Source organism: Lampris incognitus, chromosome 5, assembly GCF_029633865.1.
Source record: "Lampris incognitus isolate fLamInc1 chromosome 5, fLamInc1.hap2, whole genome shotgun sequence".
In the NCBI taxonomy this organism is placed as follows: domain Eukaryota; kingdom Metazoa; phylum Chordata; class Actinopteri; order Lampriformes; family Lampridae; genus Lampris; species Lampris incognitus.
In genome coordinates this window covers 3,206,997-3,224,292 of record NC_079215.1, presented here as the reverse complement: position 1 = coordinate 3,224,292, position 17,296 = coordinate 3,206,997, and the positions used below count along the sequence as shown (strand labels likewise).

Here is a 17,296-nt window from a genome sequence, read left to right as displayed (position 1 = left end):
GCTTTAGTCCTATTCCAGGTTAAATATTTGATTTGGCCGCTAGCGGAAGAAGACAGGCATAAGGGGTCAGGAATCTGTTGTGACCTGATAGTGCAGGAAAAAACAATGTGACTCGCCTGCCATCTCTCTCCTAGCCAAAACACTGGTCTCAGTTGTTGCAAAGTGCAAGACCCACAAGACATAAGGAGCCAGACTTCATCTCTATGAACCGACAGTTCACCCTTAGTTTTCTAAAGTTCATTATTATTTGTGCTCAGCTGTCCCAATATTCTACTTGCTAGCTCTGCCTGACAACAGGAGGTATCGATTAAAAGCCACCGAGGCGTTTATGCTGGAACTAGGGATTTGCATGACGGTCGCCATGTTTAAACAGGATTGTAGTGTTTTGTAAAGCCAGCGTATGGCTGATCTCATAACCCTTGGAGCAAGCTTTGCTACACCTGTACCAGGGTGCAGCATTTACACGCTGCACACCACACACTTGCCTGGGCTGCTGACGAGTGCTGCTTGTACACAAGGCGACTTTATCAGCATGTTGTGACAATTCATGTGAGCTACACATGGACACCGGGGACACCTGTTCTGAGTCTTCAGAGGTGCAAACAGGGTGGCCTGAAGCCCGCTGGGACATTTCCCCGTCTGACACACAATTGGCCACACAAAATGCTTGGGAAAACTACAGACACACAGCAGGTCACCGGGGTGGACCGTCAGGAAAACTACAGACACACAGCAGGTCACCGGGGTGGACCGTCAGGAAAACTACAGACACACAGCAGGTCGCTGTGGTGGACCGTCAGGAAAACTACAGACACACAGCAGGACGCTGTGGTGGACCGTCAGGAAAACTACAGACACACAGCAGGACGCTGTGGTGGACCATCAGGACAACTACAGACACACAGCAGGTCACCGGGGTGGACCGTCAGGAAAACTACAGACACACAGCAGGTCACCGGGGTTTGGACCATCAGGAAAACTACAGACACACAGCAGGTCACCGGGGTTTGGACCATCAGGAAAACTACAGACACACAGCCGGTCACCGGGGTTTGGACCATCAGGAAAACTACAGACACACAGCAGGTCACCGAGGTTCGGACCGTCAGGAAAACTACAGACACACAGCAGGTCACTATAGTGGACCATCAGGAAAACTACAGACACACAGCAGGTCACTATAGTGGAACATCAGGAAAACTACAGACACACAGCAGGTCGCTGTGGTGGACCATCAGGAAAACTACAGACACACAGCAGGTCACTGTGGTGGACCATCAGGAAAACTACAGACACACAGCAGGTCACTGTGGTGGACCATCAGGAAAACTACAGACACACCGCAGGTCACTATAGTGGAACATCAGGAAAACTACAGACACACCGCAGATCACCGGGGTTTGGACCGTCCGGAAAACTACAGACACACAGCAGGTCACTGTGGTGGACCATCAGGAAAACTACAGACACACAGCAGGTCACTGTGGTGGACCATCAGGAAAACTACAGACACACCGCAGGTCACTGTAGTGGACCATCAGGAAAACTACAGACACACCGCAGGTCACTGTGGTGGACCATCAGGAAAACTACAGACACACAGCAGGTCACTGTAGTGGACCGTCAGGAAAACTACAGACACACAGCAGGTCACTGTAGTGGACCGTCAGGAAAACTACAGACACACAGCAGGTCACTATAGTGGAACATCAGGAAAACTACAGACACACAGCAGGTCACTGTAGTGGACCGTCAGGAAAACTACAGACACACAGCAGGTCACTGTAGTGGACCATCAGGAAAACTACAGACACACAGCAGGTCACTGTAGTGGACCATCAGGACAACTACAGACACACAGCAGGTCACCGGGGTTCGGACCGTCCGGACCGAAGAAACCCACCAACTAATCAACACGCACGCCACTCAGTCATGACGTCAGCACGAGTGCGTGCTGGGTAGGCTGTGTACACTCCTGTACAGCCGAGCCAGCGGGACGTACAGAAAAGTACACAAGTTGGAAAAACTTCAGGCTGCTAAAAAATGTTTGTAACAACCCCCCCCCCCCACACACACACACACACACACACACACACACACACTTAACAGTACAGCAAACGGTAGGCTAGCTTGTTAGCTAGCTAGCGTGCTACTAGCTAGGGTGGAAGGAGGCGGCAGGGCAGGGAGGAAGAGGAGGAAGAGGAAGAAGAGGAAGAGGGGGGGTTTAAATTCTCTTACCTGTCAAGCGCAGTTTAACCGGGCCGTTTCTCCGAAGCCCTTGGTTAGACATTCCCCCGTTTCCTTCCCGTCCGATGAAGAAACGCCTAAAACAGATATCTCAACACATGTGTCGGCTGCCCGACTCTTCCCCTCACAACTACAGGCTCCCGAGGTGCCTCCTCCGGCTAGCGGTGCGGCTTAGCAGGCTCCGTGATGCCGCCACCATGGCGGAACTCCCGCCGCCGCCGCCTCTGCGAGCTGGACACGGGGCAAGGTGTGCAGCCGCCCCGCGCCCCGCGCCGGTCACGTTCCGCGGGAGCGCGTGTCAGAAAAAAGAGGGCAAATCCCCCCGCAGCGCCTCGTCCCCCACAGCTGACCGCCGGTGGCCCGAACGATCACACCGCTGCACGGCTCAGCGCTTCGGCCTCTGCTCCGGACGCACGGCGGGGGAGAGTGCGCGGCCCCGGCGAGCCGTCTGCGCAATTTGTACGGCTGGACGGTGGCGGCGGTGGTGATGATGATGATGATGATGATGATGATGATGATGTTTCTGCTGCGCTCTGTGATGTCCGGCTGACAGGCAACCCGCCTCCCCAGTGACGTCACCGCCCAGATGGGAAAGAGACGCGTTTCTTCTTCTCCTTTTTTTAAACCCAGAACTCCGTCCAATAGTCGTATTCAGGGGAACGAGTCGTCCGCCGCCAGCGGGCCCCGTGTCACAAGCTAATTACCCCTTTTGTTACTCAGTAACCAATGAGCAAGTTTAGCGGAGCTCTCGCCTCAGCGCGAGCGGACACACCCTCGCCTGGTTACACACACAAGTGTCAACTCGTTTCATTTCCATATTTAGACAGACACGTATTATTAATCATCATCATTATTATTATTATGATTTGCACATTTACAACACACAGTGGCACGGTACGGCGTCTTGGACCCTGTTTACACCTGGTGTTAAAACGCGCTTTGGGCGGTGGGGTCACAAGTGGACAGCGAGACACGCCGCCGTTTACACCCGCGTCTGCCGACCACATTTCGTTACTCCGAAGACGAGGTCGTTAGTCTACGTCACTTCCGCTACAAGGTCAAAGGGCCAGATTTGCCGACTAGCAGTGAAAACGACAGCTAACGTCTGAGGATGTTTCAAGCCCTGCTATACCTGTACGGACTGGTCCAGCTGGCGAGACTGGCAGGACCGAGTCTTCTGGCCCACATGGAGCTCCAGGCGTCTCGGGTCACCTGCACCCCACCACGCACTCTCTCCTCTCGCCCCGTCGTTCACAAGGTTGGCGCGCTGTTACCGACACAACCGCCACATCCTGCACTGATGACGTAGGTTCCTGTTACGTCACTGCCGGGGACGCATCGGGACGCATTAGCGTTTACGCTACAAAAGACATGTGGTCAAATGCGTCCCAGACCACCTCGGCAAGCGGTCTGAGTAACCGGTCCACAAAACGGTTTGGAGGTGGTTTACGCTTGTATTTGACGCTGCCCACTTATGACCCGATCGCAAAAAACGCATTTTAAAGCCAAGTGTAAACGGGGTGTTAGACAGTCATCCAGGCAACAGACGGGCTTAAAATGGGCACAAGCAAACGGGCACAACAAGGGTTATAATGGGGGGGGGGCAAAAATAATGGCAATTTAAATAAATTTAACAACAGAAATAAATAAGCAGTAGGGGGGAGAGAGCTAGCTAGGGGCTCTCTGCAAGGTCAAGCTACTCAGCTAAACAGCAGAGTATCACTGCATCCTTCTCCATACATCTCGGAGATGAGAAGTAACGACACAGCCCCTTATGAAAAATACAGAAATTGGATTTTGTTTTCATGAATCTATTTTCATGTATAATTCTTCTTTCCAAGGATGATGATTGTGTTGACCGCCAGGTCACGTGTTGGATCTTTTACATGTACACCAAACAAAAGATTTTTCTTTTGTTAGATTAGAGAATATAACTCATTCAGGCCATAACCAATCATGCAAATCTTCCCAAAACGCATTATCAAACTCGCATTCATAAAAAAGATGATCAGTTGTTTCAATGTGTTCGTCACAGAATGAGCAACTGTTGTGATCTAAACCAAATCGACGCCTTGACAGTTCTGCAGGGGGGTTTGTTTCATTAAGAACGAGACGGTCACGTTCACTGATCAATAACACGGATAAACCCTGCAGCTCCTGGCCAGTTGTGTTATTTAACGTTTATTCCCCCCCCCCACTTACTTGCTGTTTTTTATTATTATTCATAAACAGAAACTCTCCCCCGCACATTATGCGTCTTTTTCTGTCTGAGCTGACCGCCCCTTTAACGCCTCTGCGAAAACAGACAATTATTAATGACACATATGCAAGATAATGAAACATGCAAAATAATGAAACATATGCAAGATAATGAAACATATGCAAGATAATGACACATGCAAAATAATGACACATATGCAAAATAATGAAGCATATGCAAGATAATGACACATATGCAAGATAATGAAACATGCAAAATAATGACACATATGCAAGATAATGACACATATGCAAGATAATGAAACATGCAAAATAATGAAACATATGCAAGATAATGAAACATGCAAAATAATGAAACATGCAAAATAATGAAACCTATGCAAGATAATGAAACATGCAAAATAATGACACATATGCAAGATAATGAAACATATGCAAGATAATGAAACATATGCAAGATAATGACACATATGCAAGATAATGAAACATGCAAAATAATGACACATATGCAAAATAATGAAACATATGCAAGATAATGAAACATATGCAAGATAATGAAACATGCAAAATGACACATGCAAGATAATGAAACATGCAAAATAATGACACATATGCAAGATAATGAAACATGCAAAATAATGACACATATGCAAGATAATGAAACATGCAGAATAATGACACATATGCAAAATAATGACACATATGCAAGATAATGACACATATGCAAAATAATGAAACGTGCAAGATAATGAAAATATACAAAATAATGAAATGTGCAAAATAGTGACACATCTTCAAAATAATGAAACGTGTAAAAACGTTAACCAATTTCCAAAACGCAATGGACGATTTCTAAAAAAATCTCATCACCTTTTTCCTGTTCTCTTTCCATCTCTACATCTCGTCTCTACTTTTTTCTTGATATTTAGCCCTTGCTTATATACATTTTCTTCCTATTTTTTTGTATTTTTTTATATGCAAAATAATTACAGAAATACTTAATATATAATGTATATAATGCAGGATTGATAAATATATCTACTTGTCATTGTTAAATTGTTTCACAGAGACCTGAAATTATTGCATTATAGCCAATTAGATGGTTGCATTTTTTACCATCTCTATTTCAAATCAACAAGTACCGGTACATAAATAAGTAAAACAAGTCCTGGTTAAATAAATAAGTACTGGTTAGCTAAATAAGTAACACAGGTGGAGAGCGCACGTAAGCATAAAGTAGGGAATTGAAAATGCTGAAATGTGAAATGAAACGAATGTGAGAACGGGATATTCACAAGGCTTTGGTAATGATGAAAAGCTTTCTAGCTGTTGGTTTGTTGTTTCGGTGAGGTGCTTCTGATTCACTTTTCAATGCATCTGAATATTAATGGCCTACACACTTGTTTTTAATTATCTAAATAAGGGGGGAAAGTTCATGCATGTGTTAATTTACAAATGACGAGTTGTAACGACGACTCAAAACTCGGCTCATGTTCACAGCAAACTAGAGGAAGAGCGACACCTACTGGCTGCAGGGTCGCACTGCCCTCCCCATGAACATTTCAAACAAACAAGAAATCGGTGATATTTGTTGATAAAATTTATTTACAAATGCTTCATTAACGTGTGTTATCTCCCTTTCTACCGATATGTACAAGTATGAAATATGATGCCCGTTAAACAAATACAAAAATATACCGTGTAAAAAACATCAACAGGTCAAACGTCTTTACGCCTGCTCAACAATCCAGGTCAGCAAATCACAGGAAGTTGAATCATCTGGACACCACGTTTAGTGGCAGAAAGGTTTCATCACTCATCTAATAATGCCCCTTTCCCACTACATGGTACCGGCTCAACTCCACTTTTTCATTTTCCATTACTGGAAAGTACCGGCATTTTGGTAACCTTTACCACTTTTCTGGCACCACCCTGGTCAAGGTACCAAAAAAACTGGAGCGGGTACCAAAATCAATGCAGACCAGCTACACTGATGGGTACTGTTACGGTAATGGAAAACAACACTGCGAGTCGAGCCGAGCCGGTACCATGTAGTGGAAAGGGGGCATAAGTGACTTCGTCAGTCTGCTGACTGCAGGTGTCCACGTCCCAACCTTACAAACCAGTGCGGCTGCATAACGACCGACACCAACGATTGGTTTCATGTGCAAACAGGCATGACCATGAGTCTCCTTTCTGCAACAGGTAAACTGAACACTTTACAAGTCAAAAGTGCCGTTACTGTCTGCGACCCGGAAGGCATAGCCATTACTGTTGGTCTCAGGAGACATGAACTCTTCCTCTTCCACCTAAAAAAACATAAGCAAAGACTAAACAGAGGGACAGTAAGGGAGAAGCATAAGAGGATTACTGAAGTCTTAGTCAGTTTTGGGGACGGTTTCACAAACATGGATTAAACTGCTCTGAGGACTGGGTCAGTTTCTGTCAAATGAGACAAATGACTGAACCAAGTCTTCTTGAGTTTAGTCTAATTACACCAACCCAATCCAGCATCAGAGGTGGATCAAAAATGGAAACGGCGTTCATTTTTATATTAATTTAATAGCTCTTTTAGAGTATTGGTTATAACTCAGGCACTGAGGATGCACAAGTAAAGTATTGGTCATGTATTAAAGTGGGACAAAAGTGTGTGTGTGTGCGCATGTGTAGGATAAATCTCCCAACTGTTTTGTATTCAATACAGGGCTGAGCGATATGGCCTATAAATAATATTGTGATATTTTTAGGCTATATCACGATACATGATTTAGAGCTCAATATTTTGAAATCTCCTCTAAAGCGCTTCATCAGTGCTCGATATAACCCTCTGGTGCACACAATCACAGCAGTATGATGGTTCTAGTCGTCCCTGCAACACGGGTCTGCATTAACACATTCTTGTCTATATTCACTAGTGGTTTCTATTGGAACAGTTTTAAACTTGCATGCAAAAGGGGGAAATCACAACCAAGCTAAATTTAACAAACCAGTATTTGTTTATACCAGGCAACAGCACACGAGGCAGCTGTGAAATTAAAATAAATAATGGCGTGGAGATAGGGACATGTGGCGTTTCAGGCATTCTTCATTTTGCAGTGGGTGGCATTTTAAACGGTGAAAAAAAATTGTAATACCACTACCTTTTGTGGCAATGGCTTTGCTGCGTATTTTGCAGATAACCGTTGTTTGTTCAACATCTTCCTTGTGATACCCAAACCACTGCCAGACGACGGCTCCGATGCCGTTTCTTTTCTGAACCAATTTGTCCGCCTCCATCTTCTATTACCATTTCCGAACTCAATACTTGCTTGGGCGTTTCACTTCTTTCGCTCTCTCCAGGCTTTTTCCGTTTCCTCCAGATACAAAAACACACGCCTCACCTATTTACGTCACACACACGCGCCCAGGAGACTGGTCTGGGTGGGCGGACGAGTGTGTTTGACAAATGTATGATTTTTTAATTTTTCTGTCTGAGGGAGGAGCCATATGAGAGTGAGAGAAGCAAAACGCCAAAGCGAGTCTCATGCCAGAGGCTTAAAAATAATTACATGACAATTTGTACTCAATGATCGCAATATGGTCATTTACTACATCCCACGTAGAACAAGCCGCAATAAATCAAGTATATTCAACATCACCCACCCCTACTTCAACAAAATAAAATGTGCTGGTATGGGAATCTCTCGATGTTACCAGCAAAACTCACCTCTGAAGAGAAGTATTTGTCTAGGATTTTGAATGAGGCTTTGTAGACGGCTTTATTGTCGTGAGACTGCAGCGCTTCAATCTTGTCAAGACCCCCACACGCCTCGATCATCAGGCATATGTTCTCAGTCTCCCCAAGTTTGTCTCCCGTCTTGAAAAGAGAGATGGGGATGGTGGTGGGGGATGAGTTTGTGCAGATAATTCCTACAATGGTAATGAAACTGTTGCACAATAATTTCGATAACTTCAGACAGTTGTCACGAACCCAACAACCCATCTCCATTACTCATTTCATGACCTTCTTCAAGCTACCACAAAGCAGTAGTTACTGTACCCAAGAGCCAATAACCACATTTTCCGGTGTGATTTTAACACAGAGTTTTGCTGGGGGAGAAGATTATATATCAAAGTCAATGAAAGCATTTCACATTCAGTTCCATACGTAAATGTGAACAATAAAGGCATCTTGTATGGTTTCTTCACTGTAGAAACCTGCGGAAATCATGGTTTCACTGTGCTGTGAAAGTCACAGTTCCTCATTGATTAACATTAATGAATGAGGAACTGTGACTCATTTGGTTCCTAGAGCCTCGCAGGCTCTAGGAACCAAATGTGAAAAATGTCGGCGTGGGTTTGACTTCTGGTGCCGGTCTGATTAAAATGGGACCGCACAGTGAGATCTCTCCCATGGTCGGTCTGTCAGATGACATCACTGGACGTTGATGCAAGTAACTGGAAAATAAGACATCAACTGAAATTGTTGAGGTTGAACGTGACATGTCAGTGTTCGATGAATCAAAACTATTGCACCATCGAGATGACTCTTTGGACTAATGACAACATTAAAGGTCAAACTACTTTTCGTTATAAGCAGTTAGGGGAGTGTAATGGACTGTAGATATCAGTCGCTGTAGCAACACATGTTGACGAGCTCAGCTCTACATGGCCCAATGTGACAGTTCTGGGAAGTGGAGATGGGCTACTGCAGTTTACTTTGGCCAAATGTTTAACCCTTGCCTTAGGTGTCAACAGCAGTAATAATTATATAGAATATGCTTCTTTTAAAACATTATCAGCCACTTGTGCTTTACATCTACAAATAAATTAGCTGTTCCCTGGTCTTATGTATGGGGAGAATTGCTATCGATAATACCGCCCATTTTAGAGACATAGAAAAATGTCTGCAAAACCTTTTTTGCATCAGTTGACAAACTGTCATAACACAATCAACCCACCAGCAAGATGTTCCTGATGGCATCTAGGATGACCAAGACGATCTTGGTGTCTTGGACGGTCAGAAGGCTTAGCAGAGGCCCGAACACTTGACACTGGATCAGGTGGGCCACTTGCTCGATGGTGCCGCCGCTTGTGTAGTTAGTGACAGCCCACACCACCTCCTGCTGGGCTTTGTAGTCTCCCTGCAGAGGGATCACACATAACATTCCAGGCATTTATATATAAACTTGCATAGGTAGCCCTGCTTGTACTTACTCAGCCAATCATCTCATAGCACTTAGCAAGGCGGGCAACAGCTGAAATAATTCGTTGCTGATTGGTTGAATAACTACAAACAGGTACCTATTCAGGGTTTCAAGGAAAATCTGCAGGATAGGGGCCCTTGAGGACTGGGTTGAGAAACACTGATATAAGCAAATACTCTTAACCAGGGCAAGTTACAATGAGGACATAGGGAAGACTCCTGGGCTATATCGACATTTCTAAATCAGCCTAAGTAAATTTAGTTATACGGCTGCCAGAGAAAACAACTCAGTTCGAGGGGTTACAAAATAATATGGATCTTCTGCTGCTTATCCCTTTTTTCTAGGCTGGGGAAACCAGGAAGAAGGATGAGTGGGTCAGAGTTAAGTGTATGCTTGTTGGTTTGGAAGTCCTAAGAATTTGCAAAATCACATTCTGCACAAAACAAGATTTGAGTAAACAATTAGTGTACAAACCCCTACAATGCAAACAGTTATATTTGTGATGGTGGCCTTGCTCTTCATGTGTTGCTTAACTAACCTACTCGTATGCAGTCTGCCATATATCACCATATATCATAATCTAATTTGCATCCTGCTAACTGTTTCTCCAGTGAAGGAGTGGGATCGATTTCTTAAAATATAACTCAAGTATCTCATATTACCACACCCGGGTTTCCTTTTACTATATAGGAGAATCCAAGTAGACAAGTCAAAATAATGATCAACCGCCATACTGCTGATTTGTAGTAGCGTGAACATTTCAAGAAAATGCACCATTTTTCTTTGGAAATCAGCAGGAACTTCTAAATCGAGCCAACTTCAACTAAACCTGCAAGTTTATAGGCTTGATTTTAGAGAGGCGTTTTTCTCTGTGGACTACGATGTTTGCGGATAACATTGTGATCTGTAGTGAGAATAGGGTGCAGGTGGAGAGGTGGAGGTATGCACTGGAGAGAAGAGGAATGAAAGTCAGTAGGAGCAAGACGGAATACATATGCGTGACTGAGAGGGAGGACAGTGGACTGGTGAGGATGCAAGGAGTAGAGGTGATGAAGGCATATGAGTTTAAATACTTGGGGTCAACTGTCCAACGTAAAGGGGAGTGCAGAGGAGAGGTGAAGAAGAGAGTGCAGGCAGGGTGGAGTGGGTGTAAGAAGAGTGTCAGGAGTGATTTGTGACAGAAGGGTACCAGCAAGAGTTAAAGGGAATGTTTACAAGATGGTTGTGAGACCAGCTATGTTATATGGTTTGGAGACAGTGGCACTGATGACAGGAGGTGGAGCTGGAGGTGGCAGAGGTGAAGATGATAAGATTTTCATTGGGAGTGATGAAGAAGGACAGGATTAGGAACGAGTATATTAGAGGGACCGCTCAGGTTGGATGGTTTGGAGACAAAGCAAGAGAGACAAGATTGAGATGGTTTGGACATGTGTGGAGGAGAGATGCTGGGTATATTGGGAGAAGGATGCTAAATATGGAGCTGCCAGGGAAGAGGAGAAGAGGAAGGCCAAAGAGAAGGTTTATGGATGTGGTGAGGGAGGACATGCAGGTGGCTGGTGTGACAGAAGAAGATGCAGAGGACAGGAAGAGATGGAAACGGATGATCCGCTTTGGTAACCCCTAACAGGAGCAGCTGAAAGTAGTAGTAGTAGTAGTAGTAGTAGTAGATTTTAGGGGGGCATTTTTCTGGTGACAAGTTAGATGAAATTTAAAAACTGCTTCGCAAAACAAAAAATACCAGGTCTATTCCAAATCACTGAAATTATCCAGCTAACAAGTTGTTGACTCGCAAGGAATGGGGCTGAGTCTGCTCATAGGATATCAACACAAAACGAGAACAACCAAGTAACCGGCAAATAAAATGAAATTCATTTCACTTATTGGTGACTCAGTTTCCAGCTAGATCCAAACAGCTGAAAAAGCTATTCATGGTAATTTATGAGCAGAGAGACTTTTTCGTTCTCTTCTCTCTCTGACCTGTTGGAGGATTTCCACCAGGATTGGCACCAGGCCTGCATTGATGACCTCCTGGATCTGGCTGTCCTTGCCAGCGGTGATGTTGGACACTGTCCAGGCCGCCTCTTTCTGAATGTTGGACTTGGGGTGGCGCAGCAAGCCAGGGAACAGAGCCAGGGCACCTGCACTGAGCACGCTTTGCGTCTGCTCATCTGTTCCTGTCACAATGTTGCCCAATGATCGCAGGGCAGGACACTGAAAGGTGAAGGACACAGAGTCTGATATTCAGCTGCTGTTAGATGGGAGGTTCCTTGTATAAACTTTATAAATTCTACATTTTAAGGTATCTAGCTCACCCTTTACCCAACGCAATTTACAGCAAGTGGCAATAAGGGGTTGCGTTATATGAAATCATCATCAGGGTGGTATGAATTCTGTTGCAGTCTCTTTCCATCAGTCATGTTTGTTTTTGTGTTTACCAATATTATATTTCGCATTGCATTTGTGTATGTGTGAATTATAATGCACAGAATGCCAACACTACAACAGGCCTTACTCAGGCTGTGCTTACCAAAAATGCTAAATGTTATAGAAAGATTTACCACCATTTCACCATTAATGAAATACAGGACTCCATGTGCAGTAAATCGAGCCATTTTGCTTTGACAGGTTATTCATGGCCCTTGATACGAGATTTTATTCTTGGGGAAAAAAATATCTGATACTGATACTCCATTTTAGCCTGGTATTTGCCCCTTATCTGCTACCAGTATATCCCTCGTTTTGATGATGCTGTTGCAAAGATGGTTACTTATATACCCTTTTATACAAGTATATACATTTTGCTGTGCAATATTCACTCTCCTTGAATGTATCCGCACACGAACTGACAGGAATACAAGTCAGTTTTCTCACAAAGGCAACCTTTGTAAGAAAACTGATGGTGTTTAGAATTATCCATCAACACTTAAATTCCGGTAAAATTCTGTTAACGCAACCCTTGGCGATATAAATTGGGATTCCTAAATTGGAAACATTACATGCAATCAGTTAATAGTGCAAGTGTCAGACAAATGATGCCAAGAGTTCTGCATGTGACCCTAGAATGGTAATACATTTGAGGACAGCCAGGAATAGAATTTACATAAAAGAAATTTTTTTTAAAAAGCCGAAGCAGAATGGATTTTTTTTTCCTGCAAGATAAGCCTATTAGAGTAATTTGAGGGAAGGGATTTGGAACAGGGGATAAACTATCCAAGGGGGATGACGGTGAGGTACTTTTTGAGACACTAAGTTTTGAGCCAACAGCTAAATCTCTACCAATGGTGGCAGACATTTCAATGGCAAGTAAGCTTAGACCCAATAGTCTTGGCAATCATTGCTTCCACACTGCCGGTGGTGGAACAAACTCTAGAGCATGAACAAAACCAAAAACCTTGCACTACGAACCACAATGGAGAGATCTTCACAGGCCAAGAGCTGAACCAGACGGGGCACCAGGCCAGACCGCACCACCACTTCTATCCGTTCATTGGGTCCATCAGTCAGGTAGGACACAGCCCAGCAGGTGTCAGCCAGCACCTCCTGGTCATTGTGGTGCAGGAGGCGCACCAAGGCCGGCAACAGCTGCTGCACCGCAACCAGAGGTGGGGCGGGGTTCTTGTTCCGACACAGGTTAGACAGTGTCCAGGTGATATTACGCAGGTATCCAGACTAAAATGATGGGTGAAACCAAATAGTGTAATGTGAAAGTTTGATAATACAGAAGTTATGGGAATAAATTGTTCCTTGCCACTGATGAATTTGCTACTGAAGACCACGTTTTGGATCATGGTCCAAATACCACTCGAATAAGTGAATTATTCTTGACATACACTACAAACTACAACTTCAGACAACATCTCCGTGTGTGGGGATAAAAGGGCTCAGTATCAAGCCAATTGCAAATTGGTCCACCAATACTCATACATATACAAGAAGGAACTCACAGGAAATGCTGCCATGTCCAGGCCCATCAACAGAGTCAGTACTGGCTGGAGGCCACCGTGTTGTATCACCTGGTCTCTGTAGTTGGCGCAATCACCTGGGATAGGACAAAGAATTGATTCAAGCTCATCCATCAACATTCTAAGACTGTGGAAGCACACCAATTTCCATTGATCGAACCAAATTGCTTGTGTGGTATGTGAAAACTTGTTTGACGAATAAAACAAAATCTGATCCTGTTAATTCAATTACTACCTTTTTGACATCATCATTAAAACTCTGTGGTGGTCAGCTTTGTCATACTTATAGATATAACAAATGTTTTGTGGTTGACAATAAAATAAACAGCCTACAATTCTCATGAAGGGTTGTATTTATTTTTTCTTTTTTTTTTTAATTGAAGTCAAATTGCTTATGGGAGCAACTACACCCTTTGGCATAATTTTATCATTTTTACTCAAGTTTTTCTTGACCTAAATACTGGCCCTTGAAAGGGCCCCTGGTTTGAGATCTAGTGCCGACTTCCAGCATTTGTTGTTGACCTCTCAGACTATCGCAGCTCTCTTCTGCCCTTTATAATTTTTTATTGTCCTTTTCATAAACCTTTAGATAATAAAGCTTGATTGTGGAAAGAGGGAGAGCATGAAAATGTTGGCTCTCTTTTTCAGGGAGCAAAAGGAATTGTTGCACATCGTAATTTACGCAACATTCTCAAATCCCAAGCAATTTGGCCAACAGACACCAACATAAAATCTACAAAAATAATTGGCCAAGAGATGCAAAATCAGTATCCTCAACATGGGGGAAGTGAATATAAATATTGTGTCGCTTATTCCCCTTCACCACTACCTATAAGATTATTGTAGACTCCTAACCACATTGATAGCAAATCTCCAAATCAAAACCTATCAAACAAACACTATACCACCTACCAGCAATGTTGCCCAGGGCCCAGATGGCCTGCTCACTGATGTGAGGGTGCAGCGAGGCCACCAGAATGATGAAAGCTGGAATGGCCCCTCCATCCACCACGGCAGTGGTCTGCTCTGAGGTGCCAGAGGCAATGTTGGTCAGTGCCCAGGCTGCCTCGAACTGGATTGGGGGGCATTCGGACAGGGCTAGAAAGCTGACGAACCTGGGGATGAGGCCAGCTGCAATAATGTTGTCGATAGGTGGGTTCTTCTCTCTGGAAAGGAGCTTTCTGTATATGGGGAATAACATTGACGTGTAGAGTCAGCAAAACTGAGATTTAAAGAATACAGAAGAATATCGTAAAAGTGATGTTACAACTGGCTGGAGTGACACAATATAGGAAAGCACTGACATAATCAAGGGATTATCATTAGAGCTTAACTGTTAGGTCCACCTATGCACACATGTAAAAACTGGCTTGGAGCAAGCATATAAAAAATTGCTATGTCACTCCTCTTCCAACTGTACTGGAATCCCTTTCTACAACAAATCCTCTAGGTCAAATTGCTCCTTAACTAAATTACCTGGCTGCCTGTGTTGCGTGCAGTTGATAATCCAGACTCTGGCTATTTACACCAGCTACAATCTCCTCCACTGACCAGTGCTGAGGAGGCTGCAGACAACAAGGAGAGGATGTCAAAATACAAAACACTCATTAGTCACTGTGGAGTTGATGTTTCGCCATTCATATGAATAGCTTCGCCTGTTCATGAAACTGGGGAGTACTTCGCTACTTACCTAACTGGTTGCTTAAAGGTGCTTGGAGAACCATAGAGGGTGGGTTTATGGGCTTAGTATATTTCAAACCACAGTTAAAAATGCTGGATTTATATTCCTTTCCAGTGTACAAAGAATGCATTTACCAGTTAAAGACAAAGAGACCTGGCACAATCTGTATGCCAGTGTTCGTGCTTATTAAACAACTAAATCAGACATTGTCACTGGAAAAAGCCATTCAAAAGGTTGCTGTGGAAGTCAACCAGAACCCATTGTAGAAATTAAGTGTGAAAACCAGTGTATCATTAGTCTTGTGTATATGCTTAGTTTTGTTCACAAAAAAAAAAGTTACGGCCAGGGCCCTCATTGAATCCTCTGAGAATGGAATATGCTGGCAGGCAGCTTTTCAATTTTGATCTTTCCCCGACATGTGTTGTGTTTGGCTAGGACACTTAATTTTTATCCACAATTCACACATTTTCTGTGGTTCACTATTTAGAAAGGATAAAGGCAAGATTGAGATGGCTCAAAGCAAGAGAGGCAAGATTGAGATGGTTTGGACATGTGTGGAGGAGAGATGCTGGGTATATTGGGAGAAGGATGCTGAATGTGGAGTTGCCAGGGAAGAGGAGAAGAGGAAGGCCAAAGAGGAGGTGTATGGATGTGGTGAGGGAGGACATGCAGGTGGGTGGTGTGACAGAGGAAGATGCAGAGGACAGGAAGAGATGGAAACAGATGATCCGCTGTGGCGCCCCCTAACGAGAGCAGCCGAAAGTAGTAGTAGTAGTAGTAGAAGACCATTTAGAAGGGATAAACACTGTGTGCCATCTTTCTGTCAGAGTGCCTTCTGTACCCCTCACAAACCAATCTGTCATGGTGAGATTGCCTTATGACTTAGTAGCGGCACAGATACGACTGGGTGCTTATGATGCTTTAGGTACCTGTGCATTTGGATCCACTTCTTGGAGCGGAGAGGTTGGCTCATCGGGAAGGCTGTTGACATGCCTTTTCTTAAGGATCTGTTCCTCCCTCTTCGCTTTCCGGAGCTCAACGTTGACTTCCACCCTCCTGCGTCTCAGCTCCTGCAGAAACCACATGTTCTCTGAGAGAAATACACAACACACGTTACACTGCATGCGTGCGACTAGCCATAGCACACTGACAGCTTACGCTGGCGTCTTTCCCTTTGTTTTTGAACTGCGTGAGACGGGCTCCGCTGTCGTTGGCAGATAGCATACTGGCTTCAAAACGAGAGGGCAAATCTGTGGAGAACCATGAGAAGAACATTATGAACAAACCGAGTATCCCGCTGACTCGCTAACACGAGCAAGCGGATTTCTTTTAGCATTCGCGATTAGCCGCTAGCCAGCCGCTAGCTAGCTGGCTGGCTAGCGGCTGGCTGGCTGGCTAGCGCGCCCTCCCTCCCTCCCTCCCTCCGGCTAACTCCGCCGGCTGGTGCGCCAGCAAGCTGTTATCTAACGCCATGTGGCTCACGGAAACCGAAAGCGCGCCCATTAAATGTCTCTCCCGGAGCCGGCAAGCCAACACGGCCGCTACTTCCTCACGCCACGGACCCAAAGACATAAAAAAACAACATTTCCTGCGTCGCCGAAACGTCCAAAATGCGCATTTTGCCACAAGCCGATCCGAGCCAGCTTACCTGCTCCTGTTTAAAAGAAAGGCTGTCACTAGGCTCAGAGACCGCCTTCGTGTTCGACGCTTCTGATTGGACGCGTCGAGCCCTAAGCTCCGCCCCCTACAACAAAAAGGGGCAAACGCGAGGACCGCGAAGCAGTCGTCAATAGCAACGTCTCGCGTTCTCGCGAGATGTTATGGCCGGGCTCTCTAATAGTTCTTCACGCCGGTTGGAAATGGCGTGTTTTGAGTAATTATCTTCTAGCGGCTTCTTGTTTGTTGTGTACGCGCAGCCAAGTACGCCCCACGCCGTCCGGATCCGTGTCCCGGCGCTGCTGTAACTGGGGTAATAACGGCAATATTCCCGAGACGTACGC

General features: G+C 44.8%; 2 protein-coding genes across 2 annotated transcripts in view; both read right to left on the bottom strand.

Annotated features, from left to right (window-relative positions):
- Positions 1-2,700, bottom strand: part of LOC130112330 (E3 ubiquitin-protein ligase SMURF2-like) — a 175,763-nt gene extending 173,063 nt beyond the window's left edge. The window contains exon 1 of the mRNA XM_056279659.1: positions 2,239-2,700. Within this exon, the coding sequence (XP_056135634.1) occupies positions 2,239-2,290 (52 nt within the window). The 5' untranslated portion in view covers positions 2,291-2,700. The remainder of the gene's footprint in view (positions 1-2,238) is intronic.
- A 3,362-nt stretch (positions 2,701-6,062) lies between these two features.
- On the bottom strand, positions 6,063-16,686 carry LOC130112339 (importin subunit alpha-1-like). Its single transcript, XM_056279665.1, has 10 exons — positions 16,455-16,686; positions 16,226-16,366; positions 15,092-15,180; positions 14,528-14,796; positions 13,598-13,692; positions 13,059-13,322; positions 11,631-11,864; positions 9,408-9,590; positions 8,174-8,323; positions 6,063-6,776 (listed from the first exon to the last, which is right to left on the bottom strand). Exons 1-10 carry the CDS (start codon positions 16,569-16,571, stop codon positions 6,687-6,689), a joined length of 1,632 nt encoding a protein of 543 aa, XP_056135640.1. The 5' UTR covers positions 16,572-16,686; the 3' UTR covers positions 6,063-6,686.
- Positions 16,687-17,296: the final 610 nt, after the last annotated feature.

Excerpts from the sequence above, each read along its gene's own strand:
- LOC130112339 (XM_056279665.1), bottom strand. The coding sequence starts at position 16,571 with ATGTTCTTCTCATGGTTCTCCACAGATTTGCCCTCTCGTTTTGAAGCC. Across the intron at positions 14,797-15,091 it reads CACGCAACACAGGCAGCCAG|AAAGCTCCTTTCCAGAGAGA; the intron begins GTAATTTAGTTA and ends CCCCATATACAG. Across the intron at positions 13,693-14,527 it reads GGCCCTGGGCAACATTGCTG|GTGATTGCGCCAACTACAGA; the intron begins GTAGGTGGTATA and ends GTCCTATCCCAG.